The 15,890-nt window shown below is 41.8% G+C and overlaps 2 protein-coding genes across 2 annotated transcripts in view; both read left to right on the forward strand.

Annotated features, from left to right (window-relative positions):
• The first annotated feature begins 4,111 nt into the window (after positions 1-4,111).
• STRAP (serine/threonine kinase receptor associated protein) lies at positions 4,112-12,780 on the forward strand. The gene is made up of 10 exons (XM_035551047.2): positions 4,112-4,469; positions 5,495-5,630; positions 6,396-6,477; positions 6,736-6,808; positions 7,378-7,474; positions 9,213-9,350; positions 9,923-10,059; positions 10,780-10,929; positions 11,442-11,507; positions 11,849-12,780. The coding sequence occupies exons 1-10, from the start codon at positions 4,358-4,360 to the stop codon at positions 11,908-11,910; spliced, it is 1,053 nt and encodes a 350-aa protein (XP_035406940.1). The 5' UTR covers positions 4,112-4,357; the 3' UTR covers positions 11,911-12,780.
• Positions 12,781-14,159: 1,379 nt separating this feature from the next.
• DERA (deoxyribose-phosphate aldolase) overlaps positions 14,160-15,890 on the forward strand; it is a 55,405-nt gene continuing 53,674 nt past the window's right edge. The window contains exon 1 of the mRNA XM_035550869.2: positions 14,160-14,265. Coding sequence (XP_035406762.1) covers positions 14,235-14,265 — 31 coding nt within the window. The 5' untranslated portion in view covers positions 14,160-14,234. The remainder of the gene's footprint in view (positions 14,266-15,890) is intronic.

Here is a 15,890-nt window from a genome sequence, read left to right on the forward strand (position 1 = left end):
TGATGCACACTTTTCTATTATTTGTTAAATATGATTACATTTTTCATCCAGTTACTTAGTGATAACTGACTGCTCAAAGCTGTCTCTTGCTTGTAATTAGTCCCCCGGTGAAAACACAGCCACATGCTCTGCAACTGCTCTCACATATCTGCCTATCTCACAGCATCTGCAACGCATCATCCTTCAGCAAACAGCTATGATTTTTTTTTCTTTTTCTTTTTTTTTTTTTCTCCTAAATTAGCTGTACAAATTAGTAGGGTACATTTCTCCAAAGGAATACTTAACAGAGGTACAGAGCATCAACATGCATACACATTACACTGCACGTTTCAAATCTGCAAGTCGTTAGTATAACTCAGTTTCCTCACAGAGGGGCTGCGCTGTTGCTGTCTCTTCTGGCATCAGTAGATTTCCATTAATCTGTTGAGCCAATTCATTTCAGAGAAGCATCTAGTAAATTCTGTAGCGCTATGTCCACAAAGCTGATGTGCAAGCAAGCTGAAGTAACCATCATAAAGTCACCTCAGAGTAGAAGCTATCAGCTAGAGTTAACGTGCTAATAGATATGCAAGGAGCTCCACTTAGTGGCATGAGGAGGTATTTCCAACAATGTAATCTAACACAAAATGAAAGGAATCTTTGGAAATGTAAATATGTATACTAAACACCCTCTACTTAATTCAATCTCTGCTTGATTTACTTTAATCACAGCACTAGAATCATGACCTTTCAATAGGATAGCTTTATTCATGTTCAGCAACAATTTCTGAGAACATTCAATCCCCGGCTGCGTAAAGATGTTGTTTAATCAAGCAGATACTCTGAATTAGAAATGGTAAGTAAAAGAGTCTCGCCCAGGTGCTTTGTAACTTGTGATTGGCATACTTGTTACTCTGCGCAGTAATGGGGCAAATTTCTCTGTATGATTACAAGGACCTGATTACTTCCTGACAAGTTGGGGTTGACGAATATTTAACACTATAAGACACTTATTTGGATACGAAATGGATAAATAACAAACTTTGAATAAAAAGTTTTTAATGAAATTTCTTGCTTACTTTACTGAAGTCTGACATATAATCACCTTGGCTGAAACAAAACAAAACAAAACAAAAAAAAACACAAAAAAAACTACTTTTATTTCCAACTTGCTAGGCTAAACTTGTAAATGGCTGCTTTTTCCACCTTTCCTGCTGTTTCCCACACTTTCTCTTGAAAACCTGAGAGCCTGTTTTACAGTTTCCAGCTTCTCTAACAATCTCTGTGTTAAAAGAAGCCTAGCCTGAGTGCACAGAATTAGTGTGTTTCTAAATCAAAGATTCTCAAAGTGTGGGGAATAAACATATTTAAATGAGGATATTACAAAGGAGCAGGGGTAATGCCAGAGGTGCAGCTAGAGCCAAAGGCTGTCAGGCTCCAGTGAAGGAAGGAAGACAACAGCTCTGAACACAAGCAGAGGAAGCACACCTGACAGAAGATACTGCATTACGACTCTCTCTACTCCTCAGCAAGAGCCCCTGACAGTGCCATATCAGTTCAGCAGCTCCTTTTGCTCCTGCTCTGCGTATATTTGGCCCTTCCCCTTCCCATCATTGCTTGTTTCTGTTTGAAATGCTTCCTCCTGAACACACTTCTCAGTCAATGTGCAGTGGCTCCATGGCAAAGTGCTTCTCCTTCCTCAACCCCAAACACGCTCCATGGTATTATTTCCCCTCCTGATGCTCAGTTTAAGAAATGCTGTGTTAGCAATTTCTCATTGGAGTTGGGCTAGAGATGCAGAATATGGAATATAGGAGGCAAAAAGTCTGAGACTGCTGCTAAACAAATTAGTTTGCTGAATCATGCAAGATACACCCTGAGTTAGGCCTCGGACAAGCTTCCGAGGCTTTCAATGACTATCTTCTAGCTTGGTATTAAAGATTTGACTTAAGAAAATATGTAGATGATTTTATTTTCAGCTTTACTTCCTTATGTCCTTAATCATGTTTCCCCAAAGTGCCCATGCTTTGCAGAATTACAACTTAAGAAGTGATATGCTTCTATATTACTGTGAAATCTTAACTCTAAAGGATAAGAGAGAATGAAATTTCTACAGTTGATATACGTAGAGTATTGCTCCTGTCCAGCCATGTGGCTGTACATTTACTGTACATAGGGATTGAAATATCCTCAGAGCATAAGGTAAAAATCAGTTTTAGGCTGCTGTGTTCTGGTTCAGCCCAGGGGAGCTGGTGGGTGGGAAACAAGGCCAGAGGTATGGTGGCTGGGGCCAAGGGGGAAGCGTCCAGCTCTCACTATGAATCATCAGGCATGTACCTAACACTGGAACCAGACACAGGACCACTACATGCATGTACTAAGCCCATTTCCAGCAGATTTATAACTTTTATAAAACTGGGCACTAGCTGATAACACTCAATCAATACACAGGTTTCCACCCAGTAAAATAAATTTCCTTGGGACGAAATACAGCAGCAAAGAGTCTGCCGTGACCCCACGTTAGATGTCAACGTCCCCTTTTAGGGTTCTGGCTTAGGGACACCCCTCATATTTCTTACTAGATTGTTTATGTTCCTGAAGTGTATGAAGAACTTCCTTCATAATACTAACCAATTTAGTGTTTTCAGGAATGCAAAGTTTTGCTAAGCCTAGTAGATTTTACAAGTTTCATATCTCCATGTTTTTCTCCTTTTCTGACTTACATCTACTTTTCAGCAAATTGGAAATATTTTTGCCTTCGTCTGCTTGTTATAAATTTTTACAGCTCCCTAAGAAGATGTCATATTGTTGCTTTGTGAAGGTAGAAAATTGCACTCCAATTTTGTAGAAGACGAAATCAATCAAAGCTATGAAATCACTAAAACTAAACTTTCCTAAACACAGCTCAACATCCTCAATACTGAATTTTAAGTAGGTAACTTAAATTTAATGTTAAGCTTGTCTTTTTACCGACCCTTAGCTTTTTTATTTTTCCACTCAAAAACTTTATATCATCAGCTACCAGAACAGTGTTTTAGAACACAAACACAAGCAGCTTTGCTAACTAGGTGGTGGAATTTTACATTTACATTAGCCTTTGAAAAATGTTAAAGTAACAAATCTTTTGTTTAGTTCTGTTTAAAATATAAGCTTAGATAAGGGATCTCCACCTACTGTCTTTTCCCCTAGCCTCTGACCCATTCCCATAAATGTACCTTGTGGTGAGAAATGGCCCTACTGAGGACCAGAGCAGTCCAGTTAAGAAGAAAAAAGACATGGCAAGGAGTAGGACAGATAGAGAACATACATGTGAAGTTTAGCATGCTAATATACCTCGACATTTTGGAAACGTCGCTGTATAATAAAATTGTATGGAAGTTCTGAAGTTTTAGTGACTTTAGTCAAAAATATTTAATCTCCAAAGGTATTCCTAAGGATGGGATAAAATACAGAAACTTCTTTGGTCACAATGAGTCTTATCAAGAGAAACAAATTTTGGGAATTCCATTTAAATATGACTTTAAATGCTACTTTAAAATCTTTCAGAGATGCGTTGGAATGCCCCAGAACTATAAGCTGTAGCTCGAGATTGGCTAGATTCAGCTACAGGCCTGCATCAAAGCACAGTGAGATGGTGATATCACTAAGAAGAAAACAACTGAATATCTCTGAAATCTGGAAAAGGTTGATGTGGTAGCCTGTGGCTGTAAGCAGTCTGGGTGACAAACGGGAACACCAGGTGGTCAGACACGGGAAAACGGTGCCTGTGCTTCACAGAGCAACAGTGGGTGAGTGCAGTCACCCCAAACTTTGGTTTGCACCTGCTTCTGGCAAGACTGGTTCGCTGTTGGTTTTGGAGCCTACCAGGAGCTGCGCAGCACCCCTGGGGACACCGAGAACCGCCTGGAAAGTGGCTGTGGGGACGTGTGGGGACACCCCACCTCGCGGTACCCCCGGTTTCAGCAGCCCCCAACCCCACAGCATGCCCGTGGGCCTCCTCCTCCCACACCGGGGAGGAGCGAAGACCACCCCTTCCAACAGCCCCACCGGGCACGGCGCCAGCCGCCAGGTCAACCGCTCCCCCTAGCGGCCTCCGCCGCCATTTCCGGCCCCACCGAGCTTCCGCGGCGTCATTTCCCTCGCCGCCGCCGCCGCCGCCGCCGCCAGCAGCAGCACCGCGGTGCCGTTCCGTGGCCGGCCCGAGGGGACCCGCGCCCCGCCGCCGCCTCCCCCCTGCGGCTTCCCCGCCGCCTGCACCCTCCCCGCTGCTGCTGCTGCTGCCGCCGCCGCCTCCTCCTCCTCCTCCTCCTCCTCCTCCTCCTCCTCTTCCTCCTCTTCCTCCTCCTCCTCCTCAGCCGCCCTCTGCGGCCCCGCCAGCATGGCCATGAGGCAGACCCCGCTGACGTGCTCCGGGCACACGCGGCCCGTGGTGGACCTGGCCTTCAGCGGCGTCACCCCCTACGGATACTTCCTCATCAGCGCCTGCAAGGGTGAGCGAGGGCGGCGGGGACGGAGCCCCCCGGGGAGGGACGGAGTCCCCCGGGCACGCTGCTCGGCCCTGGGGTGTGAGGGACCGCTGCCCCGCTGCTCGCAGGCCCCGCCCGGCCCTGCCGCCTCTCTGCGAGGGGGAGAAGGGGAGGAGGGGGGCGAGGCGAGCGGCCTGTCGGGGGTTCGGCTGTAAACGTAGCCTGCGGGGTGCCTGAGCCCCCCTTCGTTCGGTTGTGGAGGGTGGGGAGGGAAGGACAGGAAAGACTCGAAAATACCGGTCTGAAACTGCATATTTCTACTGCATGTGTGCCTATTCTGTAGCCTTTAAAGTCTGCTCCCTTTCAGCCAAGGCAGCTGCCTTCCTGGAAACAGAGCAGTGATGTCCACCTCCTTTCCCATGAGAACTCTCTTCTGCTCGTTTATGAGAGGCATTTTCACTTCCTACGTGTAGATGTTAATCTTCTGGATGTATTCATGTGTTTAAAAGGACATTCCTCTCCGCCTTGGAATGCTTCATAGTCATCTTTATTGATTCACATGCGAATAATATTTTGATAGCCTCCTGGAAAAAATAATCATAAGAAAGGTTTTACAAGTCTATTTTATTTTTGCAACGTTTCTGGATACATTTTAAATGCCTTTGGTTAGAAATAAAATACTACTTTTTGCATACTGTTTGTCTGAAAATATTGTTCCAAAATCAAAGGAACCGCTCTGCCTGATAAAAGCTTGGGCAGTCCTACCCATCACCCTTCTACTGTAGAAACAAAACTAAAAGAAAACTGGTATCTCATCTGGAATAGTATTCCAATATCCATACAGTTTTAGGTACGTGCAGGAGGTGCAGCTGTATACTTAAGTTCTTCAGCTAAACCATTTCACAAAGAATAGTTTCATAAGGTAAGTGTTCTGCCAGTAAGGGAGGCCAGTCCATTGGCAATCTCATTCTTTCATGCAAGGGAGCCTTTTCTTAAAACAGCTTCATTTTTTATCATGTTACCTGAATAATGGTTTTGTTTTTGTGAAGATGGTAAGCCTATGCTACGTCAGGGCGACACAGGAGACTGGATTGGCACGTTTCTAGGCCATAAAGGTGCTGTTTGGGGTGCTACTTTGAACAAGGATGCCACAAAAGCAGCTACAGCAGCAGCAGATTTTACAGCGTAAGTGCTTAACTGCTTTTAAAGTCTGCATTTTGATTTTAGGCAATAGCACATTTTTGTGACATATAGCTGTAGTAAGTTACTGATTCATTTGTTGTTTTTTATTAAACTATTAGCTTACTTATGGGTAGCTAAATTAAAACCAAGAATTTTAGCTGCTTGCAAGCAGCTATTGCTAATTCTGTCATGCTGAACAACTATGATTGCTTCTTGACAAATATGCTTAATTACTGTACTGTTTTGCTAGACTAACATTTCTGTTCAATTCTAAAATTTTTCACCGTAGTTATGCCAGAAAGTGTTGAAAGAGTGATTTTTGTGTCTACTAGTTAAGCACTTTTTCTTTCAAGAACACTTGCAAAAACACTAGTGAATTCTTTCTTTTTTTTCTTCATTTGTACTGTTTGCAGTCTATATCAATATATATGATAGGTCAAATCTGGTTAATAGAGGCCAATCTATAAAAGTTGCAGAGAACTGCATTTGTTTGTTCATAAAAAAACGCTAGTTACTCTGCATTCACCTGAAGAAGGTGGTGAAGGAAAATGGGGGTATAGTACAAAAAAAAAGCTTTAGTAATAACATATGAGGTATACTTACTGACTGTATTGTAATTGATCAGAATGTAGTGTTTATTATTTAAAAAAAAAAGTAACAATAGTGTCAGGAAAGATTAGGTAGGATAGGAAAAACAGGGTAATTTGACTGTCGAAGCTGATTTATCCTGGTGCTACTGAAATGTAAATGTTTTTTCTTGTCATTTAGCAAAGTATGGGATGCTGTGTCAGGAGACGAACTGATCACATTGGCTCACAAACACATAGTCAAAAGTGTGGATTTTACACAGGTATGAAAAACTTCTGTGGCTTACTCACTAGAGAGGTAAGCTCTTGGGTATGTTTTGGTATTAGTTACATTTCTTCTTTTTACATGTGTATTTTAACAGGCAAATAATCCAGCATGCAGCTTCTAGTTTGTGAGATCAAAGCTTAAATTTAATAAATGTTTTAAACACTGAGAGAAAGAACAGTTATTTTAAAACTCATGAATGAAGGCTGGTATTTCAATTCAAAATAGAGTTGACACTATATAACTTCTATTTCAGGATAGCAATTATCTGTTAACAGGTGGACAAGATAAGTTGTTGCGTATCTATGATTTGAGCAAGCCAGAAGCAGGTAAGTCTTCATTCAGAACCTTTTTTTTAATTAAACACAAGTTCTGAAATTCACAGAAGCACAAAAGACAAAGTCGAGGGTTGTTTTACAAACATGGTGTCTTTTAACACCTTGACATAATAAAATAATCTGTTATCTTTAAATTTATCCTTTTACAAGTGAAGTAGAGGTTATCTATAGTGGGCTTCAAGGATAGCATGTTTCAGTGCAACACAGACTTATTGGGAGTAGGTAATTAAATTCAGTCATCTGAAAGTAAAAAAAAAAAAGTCTCCATGTGTTTAAAGCGGTGTTTAAATTCATATCAACACTGACCTACTGAAGATTGACAAAAAGTTAGACAGCACTGGTGTTAAACTAGGGAAGCTTTTTTAAGTTTAGACAATCAGTCTGAACTTAACCAATTTGTGTTTTTTCTGTTCCTGGAATAAGACCTGTAAATAAAGTCAGAGGTGTTTGAAGTAATTTTACAGTTTCTGGTAAATAGAAGCCTGTGTAGATTATTGGAGCTCCTAAAGTGCTGCATGGTGTCATTTTTGGTTCTTAAAATACTTTTATTTTATTTTAAGAACCTGATGTTGTCAGCGGGCATACTTCTGGCATTAAAAAGGCTTTATGGAGCAGTGATGACAAACAGATTCTTTCAGCTGACGATAAAACTGTTCGGTAAGAAAAAATAACTTTGAGTTTTTGAAGAAGATCGTTTATTATTATAAGGTCTGTCAGGATCATTATGCCTTCTGGTAAAGGATATCAGTAACACAGGTTATTTGATCCTAGGTTGCATGCCTAATGAAATGCTTTTATGCTGTTGGAGACATAATCATCCAAATAATTCTGATTTACCCCATGAACATGTCCTCACTGATAGTAAGAGGTGGTCTTTGACAGCTGAATAGTAGATTGAATTTGTCTTTCATAATCCTAGAAAATACTCATTTATAGATGGGGTCTTGTGAACACATGTGCTGAGGTATTGCTGCCTTTTCTTCCATAACCAAGCCTTGAAAGATTCACAAGCTGTGAACTAGCCAGGGTCTGGGATTAAAGACTGGGAAGCCTATTTGGAATCAGTGCTCTGTTGATAGACAGATAGATAGCACAGCAGAGAATGAAAGCTACTGATAAGTTGTGAAGGCTTTTGTGTCTTTAAGATGGCTCCCCGGTCATGGTTAAATGTTTTGTTTCCTTTATGCCGGATTGGTAGATGTATGGAAACCTAGACAAACCTGGCTGCGGTGGTGAGGAAATGACAAAGACCCTTCCTCAAACTTTGCTGTCTAGATGGGAGATACGCCTCGCTGCTTTTTCAGCTTTCTAGTTAATGTGACCAGTGTCATCTCATGCCTAGTTGTCTTATCATTCTTACAGCTATCACATAGAGAAATAATCTGGCTTTGTGGAAAGAAGGAGGGGAGGGTTGAAGTCACAGGTACAGTCTAACTGTAGTCTCCTTATTGGCTCCAGTGCTTTTCAGTTTTCATACCACAGAATAGTTTGGGTTGGAAGGGACCTCAAAGATCATCCAACCCCCCTAGACCACCCACTAGACCAGGTTGCTCAGGGCCTCATCCAGCCTGGCCTTGAACACCTCCAGGGATGGGGCATCCACAGCTTCTCCAGGCAGTCTGTGCCAGTGCTTCACCACCCTCTGAGTGAAGAATTTTCTCCTAACCTCTAATCTAAATCTCCCCTCTTTTGGTTTAAAATCATTCCCTCTTGTCCTGACATTTTCTGCCTGAGCAAAAAGCTGCTCTCCATCTTTTTTTTTTATAAGTCCCCTGCCTTCCTCGTGTTCAAGATAGGCAAGCATCTGGTCTGGTCTTTTTTTTCTTTTCTGGATTTTAGAAATAGAAATATGGAGGTCACTCAATTTATGAATTTTCTTATATGTCACAATTTAATTTGGTTTCTGTTTAGATAGCTCTGGCATGCCTAGGTAAAATTTTAGATTATATTAAATGAGTCTGTTCTTTGGGTAAACTGCTATTAGTACCTCTCTGTGTTCTGAGTTAAAAAGGCAGAATGGAATATTCAGTCCTTGCTTCTAGAAAGCTGTATTTTTCAGGAGATGTATAATAAGGTTTTCAGTCTCTGAAGAGAACCCTTGAGTGGTTGAATGATATGTGGACCATTTACTGTTGCATGAAGTTTCAAAAGTAGTAGTATTTTAATGCAACCATGCCTTAATTCCCACCTACGTAAAGCTACACAAAGCAAAGATAAGAATGCCACTGAAAATCCAAAGTGCCTGTGGAATCAAACCACAGGCTTTCTTTATTAGGTGTGTTTTGTTGTTTTTTTGTTTGTTTTTAAACCACAGCTTGTCAGGGATGGGGATAAAAGCTGTTTGATTTGCTGAAGTAATCTGAGAGTCTGCCTTGTGTTTTTGTTTCCTGTTAAGCCTCTGGGACCGGAGTACTATGACTGAAGTGAAGGCACTAAATGTTGCAATGTCAGTGAGCAGCATGGAGTATGTTCCAGAAGGACAGATACTTGTGATAACCTATGGGAAGACTATTGCTTTTCATAGTGCAGAAACGTAAGTCCAAAACACAGAATTTTCACAGGTTGAGTAATGGGTTTGATTGTGGGTCAAACTAGTACAGGGCCAAAATATGAAAGTGGCAGAACTGGTGTGAGTGGATATCTTTGCTTGCCATCTTGTCAGAAGAAGTGTGAAACAGCTATCCTTTTCTAAAATAGCGTTCCCTAACTGCCTGTGAGATGCTAGGATGCAAAGGTTCGGTGCCATTTTCATAGTTCAAACTAACTGTAATTGTCATTAAATAAGAGTTTCATCCAGGCTTCAGTTTAGTGTGCTTTTCAGGGAACTAGTTATTTATACAACCTCTGTGATGTCTTAAGAAAGCATGTTACATTCTTAAGCATATTTCAGTAAGTAGTTCTGAATCTGTGAGCCTTCTGTTTTACTTATTCTAGTTGTTTCTATGAACTAGTTGTTTCTTAACTTGATGGACTTGACTTGCAGGTACTAAAACTTGTTTTGGAAACTGTGTGGGTGTCTTCTGTTTTTCTTAAAAGCAGTTGTGATTTGTAGAATTAGTTTCTTTGCTTTCAGGACCTTTTTTTAAAACAAAAATTCTCCCTCAGTCTAGAGCAGATTAAATCATTTGAAGCACCTGCTACAATCAATTCTGCATCACTTCACCCGGAGAAAGAATGTTTGGTTGCAGGCGGTGAAGATTTTAAGCTCTATAAATATGACTATAACACAGGAGAAGAATTAGGTATGTTTGCCTACTATAATAGAAAAATGAGTTCTGATGTAAGTATTAGATTAATGACGGTGGCTAATAGATGAGACTGTTATACGAGGTCTTAGCATAGCTTGCTGTGCAAGACAATGAAAAGGTTTGTAGTCAGTTAAGAGGTTTTTTTTCTCAGTACATCTAACATAACATCTAATGTTATCGTTCTAGATCTAATTAAAACCTTCATTAAACAGCTCTTTGTACCTATTGGAAAAAAAAGTTGAGTCATTCCATACTGCTGTATGTTAACTTAAATGTCTTACTACGGCATTCATTATGTCAAATGAGTCACAGATACTTGGTTGTGTGAAAAATGTAATATGTTTGTGTTCTTCTTAGTGTTGGCCAAATACAGGTTTTTAAGTGTATTTTTAACTCTTTTAATCCTATCCTCATATAAAATCAGATGTATGCACAGTGAGTGGTTGAAGGAACAGGGTTGTGTACTCTATGCTACTGGCTTGCTTTGTACTTTTGCCTTGAATTTGAATTAAGCACCTGTTTTCTTGTGTTTAGTATAACATTAATATTCTCTAAATTAGAAATCACTGGGATACCAGTTATTCTAAACTTTGTTTTGCATCAGAATAAAATACTGGGAAAGTGCCCCCATCGATACTTCTGTTTTCTTCTTCTGTTCAGTCTTTACCAGTTAACTTCTGCTGTTGACTGATACTTGAAATTATGTTCTTCCAGAATCTTACAAAGGACACTTCGGTCCAATTCACTGTGTGAGATTTAGTCCTGATGGAGAGTTATATGCCAGTGGTTCAGAGGATGGTACGCTAAGGCTGTGGCAGACAACAGTAGGGAAAACCTATGGTCTTTGGAAGTGTGTAGTTCCTGGTAAGTGCGCATGTTTTTGTGGTAAAATTTAGCTGTTTCATACTCAGTTCTTAGGTAATACCTAGCAGTAATATCACAAGTGGTATACAACATCCGAATTTTGTACAGTATCTGTACATCTGAGGCGTCTTTATAGCCCCTCAAGTTGGTTGGATTTAAGGTTTTGCTTTTGTGGCTGTCATTTAATCAATTAATTTCAAATCTGTAAGCTTGATGAATATAGACCCTTTGTGTCTAATTAAGCAAATGGTCTCATATTTTGATCTTAAAGAACAAGAGATATGAAGTACTTTTCTAAATACTTAAGGATAAAAGAATCTCTGGAAGGGAGTGTATATTATAGGCTTATTTTACATTGTGCTTTGATTCTCTAGAAAACCGCAAGCAAGTAACAATTCATGGAGTTGCTTACCAAGCTCCTTCTCCTCCACACTACGGTGGATTATTTTTTTTTTTTGATTTCTGTGGGTCGAGGAAGTGAAGGTATTAACTGTTTTTTCTCCTCTCTGCAGAAGAGGAGAATGCAGAAGCAGCAAAAGCAAGGACCACTCTTCCAGGAACTGCAGAGGAGGAAATAGGTAATGCACTGAATTGCCAAGTTCCACTCAGCTATGTGTTAAAAGATGAGTCAAGATGGTAGAGTTCTATAGGATGGGAAAGTTAGTTTTCTCCAAGTACCTTCTGTCACTTTTCACTCCTTCCAGAAGATATTTAAGTGCATTTTTCTGAAAATGACTGTAAGTGTCAGGCTGGTGACTAGAGCTGTGTCAGCCTGCAGACTGAACAGATGTGGTAGAATAACTCAATCAGGTTAAATGGGAAAACAAACCCAACTGGTCTTTAAAACAGGTGCTGCAGTATTTCTTTGGTTTATATAGGTAAGTTGAAATTAAATAATACCCTCTTTGTTTCATTGCAGAAGAAGTTGCCTCTGAAAACTCAGATACGGTGTACAGCTCAACTCCTGAAGTTAAGGCGTGATTATCTCAACTGTTTTGCAACATATGGACATACAAGACTAAATCAAGTGAGCAGTGAACAGCAGCCTTCCAGAGTGCGCTCTCTACATAAGGCAAAGATGGGCAGTAATTGATGAGAATGCGGTGGAAGTGGCTAGGTGTTGTCTGTAAGAGAACTGAGTATCCAAAAAAAGAAGACAAGTACTAGAGTTTTGCTGTCTTTTTAGCATAACTGCCTACTGTCTTTTGAAAGAAGTGTGCAAACCAAGATCCAGTCTCCAATTTCAATTAGACTCATTGTAGTGTGTTTTCTTTATTATGGAGAAGAAATATAATGGCTTTTACCTTTTTTTCTTGAAATTTGAAAGATTTGGCTTCAGTTGAAAAGAAGGGGGATTAATGTACTAAAAGTATTTGGTTGGGTTTTTGTTTCATTGTACACTGCTTCCGAATGTTTAACTGTTTTCAGTTGTCTAAATAAAATGCCTCTCAAAACTCCTATCTTACTCTTTAGCCTTGGGTTCATGGAACAGAAAAGCAGCCAAGTTAATTGTGTAATCCTTTCTAGCATCTGTTTTTTTGTACTATACAGAGGGAAAGTAATAAGAATGTTTTAGTGTTTGGTACAGAGAGTGGCAAGTTCTTGACGTGTAAGCCTTGTGTCATTTTATTCTTTGAAGTTTGAATGTAAAAGTGAGTCTCTAAAATCAAAAGCATTGAAAACTACTAAACTAAATGTGCTGCCTGAAACTACTTGGTTGTACACAGAAATTTCAGAGGTTGGCTATGAATCTGTATAAAGCTTGGGTTTAGTCCTCTAAACTGGATAAAAAAAAGTTATTGTCTCCAGGTCAAAATCATATTTTCTTCATTAAAGAAAATATTGCCATTCTTCCACTTGTCACTTCCTTTAATGTTACACCGAAAGGTTTACAAAACGTGCTCTGTGTGGAAAGGAGAAATGTTATGTAGGTACATTTGGGAGGGTTCTCGTTCTTACTATTCTTTGGGATTTTTGTCCAGAGGAGTACCAGTAATGCTAGAAGAAATGTTAAAAGAAAATTGAAGCTTAACATTTGAAAACTTGTATATAAATTGGAACAGTGGTAATTCTATATAGAGAAAATACTCTTCCAGAGTGAGGGCAGTCAAACACTGGGAAGGCTGTAGAGGCTCCCTTCTTGAAGACACTGAAAACCCAACTGGATTTGGCCCTGCTGAAGCTTTGTGTGCTCGTGCAGGGGCCTATGATTCAGTAAGTCTCCAGAGGTCCCTTCCAGCCCCAACTCTGCTGTGGTGGAGGTGGAAACAGTAATACGGAGGATAATAAAGAATGATAAAATGAGTCTTGCTTTCGTAGTAAATTATGGTATAATTAAAGGTGTGTTAGTTCAGTGGCAACTAAAGATAATTTTGAAATATTTATTGAAATTTTATCTTAAACATGAGTACTCCTCTGCTTTACAGCTAATAGTTTGATTTAGTCATCTCTAATTCTGTTAAGGCTTATGATGATTCGAAGTCTCATGATTCAACCTAGAAGCTTACTTTACCATTTGAAAAGTGCGTTTAAAACAAGGAGCTCTCTATCCCTGCTGTAGTGAAACTCATAGAGTGGTCTTTGTGCTGTGTTTCAAGTAGGCTGTTCAGCACTTCAGAGGGAACTCTGGAATAGCATTCTCAAATCCAAGAGCCGTGACCCTTCATGGCTTTACAAGGTGCTGTTGTAGTCCATGGTTTCTTTGCTAGCAGTGAAATGAGTAGGACTAAAGTTGCAAGATGTCTCAATATTGACAATGCTTTATATTTCTTTTTCCTGCATTTGCATTGTTGCAACTGTAGGGGAAAAACATGAAACAAAGCCACTAACAACGCCACGAGTTTTTAGATTTTCATTTTGCTAGCTGTTAATAGAAAGCTTTACGAAGTTGGTAAGTTTATATAGAGCATGTTCAGTAAGTATTGGAGGAATATGAACTTTCCTTTGAACTCGGAGGAAAGTGAAGCTGGCCGGATTCGTTGTGGGGGCTGCCGGACCAGTGTGCGGATAACACAAAGCAAAGGGGCGGTGGTCTCGGTGCCCCGGCTGGGGGCTTGCCTAGGAAAGGGTGGGCTCCGTGCCGGTGCTCCGGGTACCGGGGACAGCGTGGCGGCATCTGCGTGCGCCTCTTAAAAAATGGGGGGCAGTCAGGCTTCCAACCTCTGCTCCCCGGGCTCACCGCCTCGCTGGGGCAGTGCCCAGCGCGGCCCGGAGGCGCTCGCCCGGTGTCCCCGCCGCTTCCTGTCGGTGCGGGGCGGGACCGGGGAGGCCTCAGGCGGGCTGGAAAGCCGCCGGTAGCGCGGGGGATGGCGGCCAGAAACCCGGGCACCGAGCTGGGTAAGGGGCCGGGCCCGCGGCGAGGGCCGGGGAGAGACAACGCGGGTGGAGGGGAGGCAGCCTGGCGGCCCGGCCTCGGGCTTCCTTAACGGGAGTCTCCCCGGGAGGCTGGGGGCTCCGTGGGGCTGCCTCCCTCTGTGGGTCGGGGGCTGCGGGGGGCAGTGCCGGGGCTCCCCCTGCTCCCCCCAGCGGGAAGCGCGGCCCCGTGCTGGAGGAGCGTGGAGCAGCTGGGCTGCGCGCCTGGTGCCAGTCAGGCTTTTCGAGCACAGTTGTTTCAAATGTACGAGTTTTAAGTGTACGAAAAGGTGGTCGTGGTTACCCTCACGCAGCGCCCTGCCTGCCCGCCTGGAGGGGCTCGGGGCAGAGCAAAGCTCACGGGATGCATGGACATGGCATGCAGTTGAGCTGGGTCCCCTCCTGTGCCCCTTCCAGGCTCTGACTGAGCGAAACCTTTGTTGTTGTGCTTCCTTCTCTCTTCCTCTCCCCCAAGAGTTTCAAAGCACTTTTGATTAATTCAGTTTTGATTTGAAACCTGGGACTTTGCCTTTCCATATTTGTTATTTGCTCTCTGGAGACTGATCAGGTTGTTCCTGATGTTTGCAGGTTATCTTCAGTCCAGAAAGGTGGCAGTACCCCAGATAAGGCAGAGATCCTCCAATAAAGGCTTTCCTTGCCACTCCCCGGCTGGAACTTGTATTCTGCTAACTGCTGAATACATCTCCTTGGGAAAGGAGAATTGGCCATGGCTCTCTGACTTCTCCACACAGCCACACCTGATTGCAGTGGTGGAATGAGTTGAGGTGACTGGCCCCTTTACGGCCCACCTGGAGGGGTATGATAACTTGGTCAGTGGCAGGAGATGTAAATTAAGTGGAGGAGATACAGGGTTGTGTCATGGAAGTGGAGGAACAGGAGGTCTCAGTCAGCGTGAGCAGAGTGCAGGAGGCCATGCAGCACAGGGTCACGTGGTTGTACTCCTCTCTCTGGCACAAGGGCAGGCATTTTTACAGAGTTAATATGCAGTTTGAATGATTAACCTGTGGACAAATTGAAGTTGACTCTGTTTTCGTTCTCTGCAATGACTGACGTGCAGCTCCTAAAAGTGAGCTGTCATGTTGCCCTCTGATGTGCTTATCCTTGGGCTGCTTAAGTTTCTTTCGAGCATAACTGTCTGAACGTTATCTTTTTTGCTGACACAAATGTGTTAATAATGCAGTGGCAAACCTTCTGTCTCTGTTACAAAAAAAAGTCAGCATGCAATTTTGCACATGCGCTCCAGCTATTGTAAACTAGGCACGTGTTGTACTTCTTACAGTAAATTTAGTCTTACAGTTAATTACCTGCATGTGCAGGAACTCCATAAACTTGAATCTGAAGTCAGTTCAGTTTTATTAAACAGTTGTCATCCAACAGACAGGAGTAGTCATAAGGAAGGCAATGCTGCCAAGTATAAAATTACTGGTAGAGACAGGTGACCTCATTAACTTTTGGCTGGATCTTGCTGTACAACCATAGTGAAAGGAAAAGAAAAACTACTCAGTGTACAACTGACCAACAAAGCATAGTCTTTAGTTTATGCACCCACTAAAATAATCTTTGAGTTTTTTAACTCTTTTTTTTTTTAA

Source organism: Cygnus atratus, chromosome 1 (genome assembly GCF_013377495.2).
Source record: "Cygnus atratus isolate AKBS03 ecotype Queensland, Australia chromosome 1, CAtr_DNAZoo_HiC_assembly, whole genome shotgun sequence".
NCBI classification, from domain to species: Eukaryota; Metazoa; Chordata; class Aves; order Anseriformes; family Anatidae; genus Cygnus; species Cygnus atratus.

Coding starts and splice junctions, on each gene's coding strand:
- STRAP (XM_035551047.2), top strand. CDS start 4,358: ATGGCCATGAGGCAGACCCCGCTGACGTGCTCCGGGCACACGCGGCCC. Junction 6,478..6,735: donor AAAGTGTGGATTTTACACAG/GTATGAAAAACT, acceptor CTTCTATTTCAG/GATAGCAATTATCTGTTAAC. Junction 10,060..10,779: donor TAACACAGGAGAAGAATTAG/GTATGTTTGCCT, acceptor ATGTTCTTCCAG/AATCTTACAAAGGACACTTC.